Source organism: Stenella coeruleoalba (assembly GCF_951394435.1).
Source record: "Stenella coeruleoalba genome assembly, chromosome: 14".
Lineage (NCBI taxonomy): Eukaryota > Metazoa > Chordata > Mammalia > Artiodactyla > Delphinidae > Stenella > Stenella coeruleoalba.
The window spans coordinates 80,362,419-80,376,003 of record NC_137160.1 but is presented as its reverse complement, the minus strand read 5'-3'; the positions used below and the strand labels follow the sequence as shown (position 1 = coordinate 80,376,003).

The 13,585-nt window shown below is 44.0% G+C and overlaps 1 protein-coding gene across 17 annotated transcripts in view; it reads right to left on the bottom strand.

Moving 5' to 3' along the window:
- Positions 1 to 9,643, bottom strand: part of ATXN2 (ataxin 2) — a 129,940-nt gene extending 120,297 nt beyond the window's left edge. For all 17 annotated transcript variants that reach the window (XR_013831329.1, XR_013831330.1, XR_013831331.1 and 14 more), the window contains exon 1: positions 9,282 to 9,643. Coding sequence is in view for 13 of the 17 variants with exons in the window: in XM_079942840.1 (XP_079798966.1) it covers positions 9,282 to 9,499 (218 nt within the window). In the remaining 4 variants the exon portion in view is untranslated. The remainder of the gene's footprint in view (positions 1 to 9,281) is intronic.
- Between the last annotated feature and the right edge of the window lie 3,942 nt (positions 9,644 to 13,585).

The window sequence follows — 13,585 nt, the reverse complement described above, 5'->3', positions numbered from 1 at the left end:
TATACACTATTATATATAAAATAGATAACCAAAAAGGACCAACTGTGCAGCACAGGGAACTATACTCAATATTCTGTAATAACCTATAAGGGAAAAGAATCTGAAAAAGAATATATACGTCTGAATCACTGTGCCATACACCCGAAGCTAACACAACACTGTAAATCAACTATACTTAAAAAAAAAATTTTTTAAAAATTCAAGTTTAACTGGGCATCCTGTATTTTTATTTGCTAAATCTGGCAACCCTAGAGTAGGAAAAAACTCCAAAACCCTTCCTCAATCCTTTTACTGCATCTTGGTGCCTCTAAATCAGTGACTTTGACTACACCAATGAAAAGTTACAGTTTAAATTGCAACACAGTATATATACATTACAGAAGTTCCTTAAAACAGTTCTTACCCTTAAAATGCAATGCACTGTAATATCTTCTATTTTTTTCATTTTTTCTAAAAATGCTTGTCATGACCCACTAAAGTGATTTTACAATCTACTAAGGGGTCATCACCTAACCTTTGAGAAATTACTTCTTTGAAAGATATGAAAAACAATTTAACCTTGTCTTACGAGTCACCATTATGAGCACATCAATTAAACATATTATGCCATAAAATAGTAATGCCTCTGGGGTCTACTAAGGCATAGAGCTATACACTTATAGCCCTTGATGGTAAATTTTTGAGCTCTTGTGTGTTTTTTTATAATTTTCCCATCTCTTAACCTTCTATCATACTATTATTACTTCTCATCGCTACCAGTGTGTTTGCCCCTAAAAGTTTTACCTACTTGCTGGCAATCTGTAAATCAAAAAAGCAAGCTAAGCAGAATCACATATAAAGTGAAAAAGGCCCAAAAGCGCTCACCTTTCTGTAATCTGCACAAGCTTCAACCTTAAGTTTTTTCTCTACCTGATTTTCAAGTATGTTTCAGGATTGAAAAAAAGGTAACTACACAAGGTCCACAAGAAATGTTTATGAGTCCCAAAAGAAGAATGCACGATTTGATTCAAAACCAGCCTTTTCTTTCTTTAAAACTAAAACTGGGACTTCCCTTGTGGTCCAGTGGCTAAGACTCTGCACTCCCAGTGCTGGGGGCCCAGGTTCCATCCCTGGTCAGGGAACTAGATCCCACATGCACGTCGCAACTAAAGATCCCATATGCCACAATGAAGATCCCGCGTGCCACAACTAAGACCCGGCAGAGCCAAATAAGTAAATAAACTTTTAAAAATAAATAAATAAAATTTAAAAATAAATAAAAAAAACTATAATCAAGATACTCTATTTACAACAATTATTGCTAAGAGTATCTTTTAACATATGACTTATAAAAAGCAATATGAACATAAAGTGGCAATCAAAAATATTTGACATTGACAACCTCTTAAAGTCTCTCAAGGTAATACTTTCAAGAGGACAACATTCTAAAGTTCTGAAACTTTTTTTTTTTTTGCGATACGTGGGCCTCTCACCGTTGCGGCCTCTCCCGTTGCAGAGCACAGGCTCCAGACGCGCAGGCTCAGCGGCCATGGCTCAGGGGCCTAGCTGCTCCGCGGCATGTGGGATCTTCCCAGACTGGGGCACGAACCCGTGTCCCCTGCATCAGCAGGCGGACTCTCAACCACTGCGCCACCAGGGAAGCCCCCAGTTCTGAAACTCTTAATAAAAACAAGCCACATACCACAAACTGGTGAGAATTACAAAGACTCCCTTACAGCATGCCATTTTATCCAGTTCCCAAAATGCATTTAGCTACTAATCATGGCATGAAATTGTTATTGTATGGCCACATGACTAAATTTCGAGGCTTAAAGTACAAGCAATCTACATAAATATTATTTTAAATTAAAGGGAATTTCAAATTTTCACATGAATACAACTGCAAATATTTTTAGCAAATAAAACCTAAGGTTAATAGTTGTGGCAAATTTTCATAAACCCCCCAGATCCACAATACTAAACAATTACAACTAACAAAACCAAGGACTTCACATTTAAGTAGATTTCACACCACATATGTATAAAATTATATATATATTTTTAAAAGGAACTAGACCTTCTATTTTATCCAGCTGAACTCAAGGTTACAAAAGCTATCCTGAAGGGCAAGGACTGTCTGTGGCTGTGTCTTCTTTAAAATACAAAGCATGATCTATTTATTTGTTTATTTATTTGGCTGCACTGGGTTTTAGTTGCCATGCGCACGTGGGACCTAGTTCCCTGACAGGGATCAAACCCGGGCACCAGGCATTGGGAGCTCGGGGCCTTAGCCACTAGACTACCGGGGAAGTCCCACACAGTACGATCTTGTTTATCTCTGCGTTTATTTAATGGGAAGGATGTAACAAAATTCTACAAATACGTTGCTTTGAGCAAATACCCTCACCTCTCAAAGCTTAAAATTTTTTCCCTTCTATTTTGAGACTTTGTTATGCTCTAAAATTCTACAGTTTTAGGGAAAAAAATAAATCTTTAAAAAGAAAATATATACTCTTGAATCCAAAACAGTAGGCACCATATGATCTCATTTTCGGAGTCTGAAAAATTGTTCACCAAATTTCTAACAGTGGTTACCTCAAAGGAAAGACTGTGGGAGATTTTAATTTTAAAGGAGTTTGGGCTTTTTTTTTTAAATTCTGTGCACTCTTCTACATTAAATATTTAAAGCATACTGTTTTTCAAATTATAAAAGACAGAACTTTCAAATACAAATGAGGTAATACTTATACAAAGACTTTCTCAATTTATTAATCTGAAGAAAGAATCTGTTTTGGACACTGGTTTAAGTACAGCTCTTATCTCTATTGTAAGATAAGCAGTGTGGGCCACATTCTGTACATGTCTGTATGCCGCAAAGTGTTAAATTTCATACACACACACACACACACATATAAAAGAAATTCGTTTTGAGTAGAAAAGTATAGTTTAAAGATATAAAAAAACACATTAAGATATAGGTCAGGGGCTTCCCTGGTGGCGCAGTGGTTGAGAATCTGCCTGCTAATGCAGGGGACACAGGTTCGAGCCCTGGTCTGGGAAGAACCCACATGCCGCAGAGCAACTAGGCCCGTGAGCCACAATTGCTGAGCCTGCACGTCTGGAGCCTGTGCTCCGCAACAAGAGAGGCCGCGATAGTGAGAGGCCCGCGCACCGCGATGAAGAGTGTCCCCCGCTTGCCACAACTAGAGAAAGCCCTCGCACAGAAACGAAGACCCAACACAGCAAAAATAAATTAATTAATTAAACTCCTACCCCCAACATCTTCTAAAAAAAAAAAAAAAATCTGCCTAAGATATAGGTCAACCTGTTTCTAATCATGAGTAATGTTAGTAAAGTTATGGGATCAAAAGTGTCTACATTACAAATTCTAGATTTACGTGCTACAATCTTTCAAAAGCTTGATACCAGCTTCATATTCACTGATGAGTAAATTTTCTGACGAACACTCTCCCCCCCCCGCTTTTTTTTTTAAAGACTAGTCCTTTGTTTTATTAATTAATTAATTTATTTTTGCTGTGTTGGGTCTTCGTTTCTGTGCGAGGGCTTTCTCTAGTTGTGACAAGCGGGGGCCACTCTTCATTGCGGTGTGCGGGCCTCTCACTATCACGGCTTCTCTTGTTGCGGAGCACAGGCTCCAGATGCGCAGGCTCAGTAGTTGTGGCTCACGGGCCTAGTTGCTCCGCGGTATGTGGGAGCCTCCCAGACCAGGGCTCGAACCCGTGTCCCCTGCATTAGCAGGCAGATTCTCAACCACTGCACCACCAGGGAAGCCCCCCCCCCCCCGCTTTTTTTCCCTTTTGGCCACCCGCAGCATGCGGGATCCTAGTGCCCCAACCAGGGATAGAACACGTGCCCCCTGCGCTGGAAGCACAGTCTTGACCACTGGACTGCCAGGGAAGTCCCAACACATCCTTATTTTTGAAATCTAACATCTAAGGAGGTAAAAAGACCTCAAGAGGAAAGAGCAATCTACTTTTATTTTAATGACACTCTTGCTAAAATATATGGACCTCTTAAATCTTGGTATGGTTAACACTCACAGATGACCCAGATAGGCTAAAAAAAAAAAAAAGGCAAGTACTTTCAATTAAAAAAATACAGTAGCAGGTAGGCCTGTTAGTAAACTGTATCTCCACTGAAGTCACAATCATTTGAAATAGCTACAAAGAGAGAATTTTGTTTAGGCTTAACTCTTTAAAATGATATCAAAATACTATTATTATCTAGCCAAAATAGAAAATTACAATTCTAGGGAAAAAATCTTATAAAAACTTAAAATCCTTTTCAAGGTAAACACTTTGCAATGGTGAAAATAAGTACTAACACAGCTGTATCTATTTAGACAGAAAAACTCCTTAAAGCTGAAACATATGGCTATTAAATAGCTATAGTTAACATCCCCTGTGTAAAAGTATAGAAACACAGAAAATGCAAGTTTACATTTAACCAAAAAAGAAACACCATGACTGATACCATGCAACGCGTTGACTTTTCAAAATGCAAAATCTTTAAGCAACTATAGGCTTACTTTTACCTTTGTCAAAGATAAGCTATTTGTTGTAGGTTTTTGCCCAATCTTAAACAGCGTATTTTTGCTGTACACCTGAAACTAACACAACATTGTAAATCAACTATATTCCAATAAAATTTTTTTAAAGTATATTTTCTTTAGGTACTTGGGATGAAAATTAAACTGATTAGGTAAAATTAAAAAGCCCAATAGAAACACAAAAAGGTACCTCTTTTAACAACCATCTACAGTTTACCTGTGGATTAATTTGTTAATTAATCCACATAAAAGAATGAATTAGCAAGGGATGATGCAGTTCAAACCTTATAAATTACAACTGGGGCCATATGATTAATTAATTTAGGTTAAAAGCAAACGGCTAACTACCTCACGTTCAAAACTTTGCTCAAATGTTATCTCTTCAAGAGGCTAACCCATTTAAAACTGCAACCCACTCCCTTCCCCCACACTCCCATATCATATCTTTAATCTGCTCTCCTCTAATCCTATGGTTCTTAACTAATATATACAGTTTGCTAATTTAATGTCTCATTTATTGTCTGGTTCCTCACACCGGAATGTAAACAACTGGAGGGCAGCTATCTTTCCTTTTATTCATTAATATATCCCAAGCACCTACCTCTCCATTGTACACAGATTTTCAATAAATTTATGTATTGAATGAATGTAGTTTTTTTAGGCTCTTCTATAAGAAACTTAATTTAAAGAGACAAAAATCTCACCAATATTTAAATGGAAGCATGATGAACAATTACAATGAACTGCAGCATAATTTCTAAGTTGCAATGCCTTAAGAGAAAGAAGCAGTGAAAGTACTAAGCTGAAAATTACTAAGAAAGTTTTCATTCACACTTAATCCTGTATCCAAAGAAATTCTAATACTGTATTATTTTAGGGTCTGGAATACAGTAATAGGATTATAAACCTGTATCTACATCTATCTATCTATGAATACATACACGTGCAACACATATATATATATTTTAACAGGGAAGGGAACATGGAAAAGAAAGATACGGCTTAACCAGTGATAATTCCCAATAGTGCTATGAAATTACAAAAAAAGGTACTAAAAAATAATTTGATCTTATACTAGCAGCTAATAAAAAATACTTTTAGATGAACGAGGAAGGTTAACCAAAAAACACAAAGTTTTAGAATAAGTTCCTCAGGACTGTCATTCCTCTACGTAGCAGAAGTATCAGCACAATAGATATACCATGTATCCTCATTAATATTAACAGTTACAATTTTCAAACCACCTTCACATTCATTAATTAAATCCTCAGAGAAACCAAAGTGAAAGATAAACAGGTAACTAATAAAAGCACTTAATTATGTATGCACTCGACAGTAAATGCAACTTTTCCCTTCAAAATCCCCCAAAGTGTTTGACAAACTACAAAAAACCATTCTATAAAAGAGCCACCTTTTCAGCACTGGAAACTAACACAAGTCTCCTGAAGAGTATTATGGCACAGCTAGCAAGAGCCATAAAAAACTTGAAGACCTCTGGCCTAGTAAAACCACTCCTGGGAACTTCTCTAAGGAAATAATTAGACTGAAGCAAAAAGCTCTTAGTATAAAGATGTTTACTGCACCACCATCTATAATAGCAAAAATGTGGAAACCCAAATCCCCACAATAGAATGGTTAAGCAGAAACTTTAAAAAGAAAATTTATAATGCAGTGCTAAGAAGAAAAAAGCTGAACACAAAATAACATACACAATCACTAAAACCACATAAAAATCAAAGCAGCAAAAATAAGAATTGGATTAAGGTAAAATTACGTTCACACTTTAACACTGTGTTTACATTAATCTAAGAGAAAACAGCCACCTTCTAAAGCATATGACAATTAAAGACAATAAATTTTTGAAAGCCATGAAAATCCACTGTTGACAACAAAAAAATTCGAATATGAAATGCTGTATTATTTAAAGCAGACATGTGAGTTTCTAGACTTTCAAGAATATTTTGCTGTCTATAAACATGGCAAACCCAATGCTGCATTTTTTTAATTCACCTTTGGTCCCAGAAACACATTTGAACTGCTGATACACACAAGCATACGTGAAGAAACTCTAGAAACTGTAATTGGTTTATAAAGAACCCAGTAACAGTGATTCAAAATGGAAAGGAATTCCACAAGTACATTAACTAAAGAACATGTACAATAACAAAATTTCACACTATATGAATCCAATACATTAAACGAAACTTCACATATTCATCAAAAAGAATAAGGGCTACATACAATTTATGACTCAAAAGAACTTAAGGCAAGCAAGAATCTAAATTAATCTTAAATGTTTGTGAAGTCTCAAGGAACAAAAAAGATCTGTGGTATTAAAACATTCCAAATATTTTTGATCACTCAAGCCACTCTGGAACAAATTCTCTAATTTTTAAGCCTAAGGAAAACTGATGCAATCTAAAAACCTTAGTTTTCATTTTTAATTATTTAAACAAGTTGAATATATCTGCCAGATTTCTATCTGATCCCAAAAAGGAAAAAACAGTGCATCCTTCTTTATAAAAATTATACTTAAATTTTTTCCAAATTTTTTTGTTACTATGGATGCCACTGGAAAACGGGAACTGAAGTTACAGAATTGTATGTGGACAGAGCTGGGAAAATAAGCACTTCATTTTAACTAGTTTTGATAGGTAGCAACTGTAGATGCTTCAAAGGCGAAACTGGGAGTGGGGGGCGGGGGTGGGTGGGTAGCGTAGAAGTCAAGAAAACCAGTGTTCCTGACTGTCCCACACTGAAGGCAGAACTCCCTAAAAAACCAGCTCTGGGGCCTTCCTGGTGGCCCAGAGGTTAAGAATAATCTCCCTACCAATGCAGGGGACACGGGTTCGAGCCCTGGTCGGGGAACTAAGATGCCACATGCCGCGGAGCAACTAAGCCCGTGCGCCACAACTACTGAGCCTGCGCTCTAGAGCCCGCGCGCGTGCCACAACTACTGAAGCCCGTGCGCCTAGAGCCCGTGCCCCGCAACAAGCCACCGCAATGGGAAGCCCGGCACCGCAAGGAAGAGTAGCTCCCGCTCACCGCAACTAGGGAAAGCCCGCGCCTGCGCGCTGCAAAAATAAAATTTTTTAATTTATTTTTTAAAAAATCAGCTCTGAATCATCTTGATGGATAAGTTATCCTGCCATAAATGATAATTCTTTGGAAATGGATTGCTAAAAACCTGTTTTCAAAAAGAAAACTGAAAAAAAAAGAAAAAAAGAGAAAACTCTGCAACAAAAAATACCCCCTTATCCCACCACCTGCTAAAGCCAGGAGGTCTACTTAAGGAGGATTCTCATCACCGAGCCTGCCAACCCCGCCTAGGCCTAAGGGGAGGCACGGTGGTGCCGGCAACACGGATGGGCTCGGGGCACAGGGGACGTGGACTGGCCTGCCCTTGGTGATCTCTGGCGGCAATCCCCAAGTTAAGGGCACTGGCCACAACGGAATGCAATCTATTGACATTTGCTGCCCCGTCTGAACACTAAGCATTTTCTTAGTTCGCGAAATGCGAACTGACAACCCCCCCCCCCCCCACGCACCCCGCACCAGGCCTCCAGAGCCAGACCCGGTCGGCTGAGGCGACGTGAGCCCCCAGTCTGTACCACAAACCTGGGTCAAAGTGAAGTGGGGGAGGCGACGCAAGTAAACACCGCATTTCTGCCTTCCGGAACCCCACCGTGCCTCCTGCTGACATCCCTCTCCTCTGTAAATTTATAAATCGGGGCAAGTACTGGGAAAAAACACACAGCGTGCCCGCCCCCTGCCGCCAACGCCCGCTACGTCCCCGGTCCGGCCTGAGCTGCCGCGCCTGGGGCCAGCCTTCGCCCACCACTATTCAAAGGCGCCTTCTCCTCCGCGGCCTCGGAACAGCAATGCGGCTCGGCCGCCACCCGCGCCAGAGAGGCCTTGCGGGGGAAGGAGGGAGGCCGGGAGGGGGTCGGGCACTCCCCCATCCCTTCCGCACGTGGGGGAGGGCGGAACGCTGCGGGAAACTGCACAGAGCCCCACGATTCCCGCGGAGCTCTGGAGCCCCCGCCGCCGCCTCAGACTTAAATGGGAAGGGCTGCGGGGGTCACTGCCCACCCACCTCCACCTGGTCCTTCGATCTCTCTCTGGGCAGAGAAGGGCGTGGGTAAGGAGACTGCACAGACCCTCATGACTCCAGCTGAGGCTGTGGCTGCCCCTTTAACAGGCGGGGGGGGGGGGGGACACTGCCCTAACCTTACCCCCCTCCCTCGTTATTCCCAAACGGGGGAGTTGGCAAGTTTCGGGAGACAACCTAAACCTAAAGACCCTTCCACATTAATATTTAAAGGAGGTGGGAGCGCTGCCCAAGCATCCCCCTCACTGGGGGCAGAGGAGCCTTAAAAAAGGTGATCGAGGGCTGACAATCGCCGAGACCTGTAAAGCCTCCCGAACACTTAAATGGAGAGGGGGAGGCTGCCGAGTCCTTCCATCTTGACCGTTTGAGAGAGGGGGTGGGGATGTTGCAGGAGGATGGACACCGCCTGACATTCCCAGAGGGATTCCGCGGCGCCCCCTCACCCTACCGCACCAGGCTCTAGACGCGAGCGCCACCCCCACTGAAGGCCCCCAGCCCACCCCGCCCCCCCAGCCCAGGCAGTCACGGGGCGGGGACCGCGGTGCGGGCCGCGGGGGAGGGGACGCGAGGCCCGGGCTGGTCCAGGCCCCTAAGCGTAGGGGGCAGGGGCGCGACACCCACCTGCCCAGGCCCGGCCGCCCGCCGCCTGCGCTCGCCGCCGCCACCGAGGAGGAGGAGGAGGAGGAAGCCGCGGCCGAGGACGACGAGACTGAGGAAGAGGACGGCGACGGCGCGGCGGCGGGCGACGTGAGGAGGCCGCCGCCGCCGCCAGGCTTGCGGGCATTGGCGGCCGCGGGCTGCTGCTGCTGCTGCTGCTGCTGCTGGGGCTTCAGCGACATGGTGAGGGGCCCATACACCGGCCCGCACGCCGGGCGGGGACAGCCGGGAGCCGGGCGCGCCGAAGAGACGCCGGAGCGCGGCGGGGAGGCGCGGGTCGGCGCGGCGGGGGGGGCACCCGGGCCGGCGAGGGGGAGAAGGAGGACGACGAAGGGGCGGGGAGGCCCGCCGAAACCGAGGAGCCGCCGGGAGCCGGGCCGGGGCGCGCCACCGCCGTTGCCGTTGCTACCAAAACAGTCTGAGGCGGAGGGAGGCGAGCGTTGCCCGGAGGGAGGGGGGCCGGGGCCGGGCGGGGGAGGGGCGGCGGAGGGATACGGTGTCGGAGCCCCGCCGCTGCCGCCGCCCCGCCGCGCCGGCCGCGGGAGCGAGCGCCGCCCGGGCCACCTGGCCGCGGCGAAGCGACGAGGCTCGATGGCCGCCGCGGGGCCCCGAGGAGCTGCGGCCGCCGAGCGCATCGGGGGTCGGGCACACAGAGGTGCCGCGTGGCGACGCGGGGTGGGCGCGGAGGTGCGGAATGGGGACTCTTTACCGGAAGTCGGAAGGGTCGGGCGGAAGCAGAACGTGAGGCGGCACCGGGGCAGGGAGGGACACGTGAGGAGCGGGCGCCGCGCAGGGCCGCGTTCGCTGGGGTCGGGTGAGGGCCCGGCGCCGGCCGGCCCTGCCCGGATCCGCCCTCTTCGAGGCGGGTCTGCCCTTCGGAGAGGGAGTGTCTATGTTCGCCTGCAGGGCCAGCCTAGTGTAGCGAACCCAAACGCAGTGGTTCTGGGCGCCCCTCACCCGCGCAGCGTTCACCGTTCTCAGGCAGCTAGGAGAATCCGTGTTTGCCCCACCTGATGCAACTTCGAAAATGGACTGCAAGTGTCTTCAGGGCGGAGACTGTCTTGCTATATATAAAGCACCTGGAACACAAGCCTCCCATAGTTTTCTTTGTATCCCCGGCACCTGGCACACAGTAGGCTCTCACTGTGTCAGCCGGGTGTCAAAGACAGTCCGTCCTGTCTTCCCTTGCCAAGACCAACAGGGTAGGAATCGAACAACCTCCCGGGGCCACCCACATCTGATTACATTTTCCCCGCTTTTCCAACCCCGGCACCACTGACCAGAAAACTCTTTTGGGTATCTGACCTTCATTTGAACCCATGTTCCTTCACTTTGAACTTCTTTTTCCTCCTTCATGAGACTCAAAAAGAAGTACATGATTGGTAGAGCTATTGGTAATGGGGTTTCCTTCGGTGGAGACAGATCTCACAAGAATGTGCGAACTTTAGACCTTGGCCCCTTTAGAAGTTTTACTTTAACTTAGCTTGGTAGCCAGCACAGTAATCCGTGTTTCTTTTCTTTCTTTCTTTTTCTTTTTTTACTGTGTTGCAATTAAATTGGAAGCGATTAGGTAACTTTTGTTTCCCTTGGTGAAGAATCTAGTTTTTTAAAAAGTGAAATTACTTCAGGAAATGATAGGGAGGAAACACCAACATGTACCTCAGTCTCCCAGAACTATCAAATAAAGGTAAAGACATAGAGAAACTTAGAAAATGATTAAGCCATGAGCCTCCAGTAGCCAAATTGAAAATCTCCTAGATAGTTGGGCAAAAATGATTATCATATTCTGCAAACAGTTGAAAAGTGGGGTATCAACTTTATCTTCTATCTGAGGTAGAAAGGAGGTTGAGGAGGGAAAGAGCATTCTTTTAAGCCAACAGTTGCAAACTCCTTGGAAAATTAACCCAAAGGAAACTGAGACTAAAAAACTGGATGAGGAAAAAAAAAAAAATAGAAGGACCATAATAGAAATACAATCAACTTTCTCTCGTTTAATGATTTGACAGTTAGCCATATCTGGGACCAAGGTCCCAAAATTCAATGCTAGGACCAAATTCCACAGATAGAAGGAAAAAAGAAAGTGGAATAAGAAGACCTGAAGCTGACATAGCTGAACTTGATTTCATTTATGCTGAGAAAGCTGAAGTTTTCACCTATTATTATTGAAACTATATTTTAACAGCTTTATTGAAATATATCTTACATACTATGAAATTCACCCATTTTGTGTACAATTCAGTGATTCTCCGTAAATTTGCACAGTTGTGCAACCATCACAACTAATTTCTGAACATCTCCATCACCCCAAAAGAATCATTTTTACCCATTTGCAGTTACTCCCAGAACATCCTCAGTCCCAGCAGCCACTAATCTACCTGTCTCAGTGGATTTATCTGCTGTATACATTTCATATAAATGGGATTTTACAATGTGTTCTTTGCCTTCTTTCACTTGACATGTTTTTGAGGTTTATCCATGTCATAGCATGTATCAGGGTTTCATTCCTTATTATCACTGAATAGTATTCCATTGTATGGATATACTTGGATTCAACCAACCATGGATCGAAACAGAAATTTTTTTTAAAATTTTATTTATTTTATTTTTGGCTGCGTTGGGTCTTCGCTGCTGCGCGCGGGCTTTCTCTAGTTGCGGTGAGAGGGGGCTACTCTTTGTTGCGATGCGCAGGTTTCTCATTGCGGTGGCTTCTCTTGTTGCAGAGCACAGGCTCTAGGTGCGCAGGCTCAGTAGTTGTGGCGCACGGGCTTAGTTGTTCCGCGGCATGTGGGATCTTCCTGGACCAGGGCTCGACCCTGTGTTCCCTGCATTGGCAGGAGGATTCTTAACCACTGTGCCACCAGGGAAGCCCGAAAAAAATTTTTTTTCTTACAGGTTTTTTTGGTTTGTTTTTGTCTTTTGTTTTGTTTGTTTTGGCCACACTGTGCGGCTTGTTGGATCTTAGTTCTCCCGCCAGGGATCGAACCCAGGCCCCTGGCAGTGGAAGTGCTGAGTCCTAACCACTAGACCGCCGGGGAGTTTCCCCCCCAAAAATTTTAATTCCCAAAAGTTCCAAAAAGCAAAACTTGAATTGGCTAGACTCTGGCAACTATTTATATAGCATTTACGTTGTATTAGTTATTATAAGTAATCTAGAGGTGATTTAAAGTATACGGGAGAATGTATACAGTTTATGTGCAAATACTACACCATTTTATACAGAGAACTTGAGCATACTCGGATTTTGGTATCCATGGGGTTCCTGGAACCAATCCCCTGAGGATACTGAGGGATGACTATACCACATTTTGTGTATCTACTCACCAGTTGGTGGACATTTTGATTGTTTCAAGTTTTGGGCTATTATGAATGCTGCTGCTATGAACATTTGTAAACATATGTCTTCATGTAGACATATATTTTTATTTCTTTTGGGCAGATGCCTAGTAATGGAATGTTGGGTGATATGGTAAATTTAAATTTAACTTTTTAAAGATACTGTCAAACTCTTTTCCAAAGTGACTGTGCCATTTCATAATACATCCACACCTGGAATGTTTGAGAGTTTATCATTAAAATTTGATTTCTCAGGAGTTCCCTGGTGGCCTAGTGGTTAGGATTCTGGGCTTTCACTGCCATGCCCGGGTGCAATCCCTGGTCAGGGAACTGAGATCCCACAAGCTATGCGGCGTGGCCAAAAAAAAAAAAAAAATTTTTTTTGATTTCTGTTTTTATATTAAAATAGAAACCAAGGGAGCCTCTACTGTTCATTCTATTCTATACAGCCCCCTTTTTTCTTTGTGGAAGGAGGATCACCACCCAAAATGAAGTAATATCACTTATTGCAAACCCTTCATCTGAATTCTGGATCTCTGAAGACATGGTTAACAACAACTGTGATGTCAGAGGGCTTTAGCTTTAGATGAAAATGCCGGGATAATGCACCGTAAGACAGAATGGTGTGTGGGAATTCCCTGGCAGTCCAGTGGTTAGGACTCAGAGCTTCCACTTCTGGCGGCCTGGGTTTGATCCCTGGTCAGGGAACTAATCCAGCCCCCTCCGAAAAAAAGACAAAATAGCGTGGAAGGCAGCCGTTAAAGTGACCCCCTATGATCCTGTTCTCCTGGTGTTCAGACCCTATGAAATCCCCTCCACTTGAATATGAGCAAGACCTAGTGGCTTCCTTCTAACAAAAAGTTGGAAAAAATTATGGGTTTTCACTCCAGAATTAAGTTACAAAAACTGTGCCTTTTGTATTGGATTGCACATTC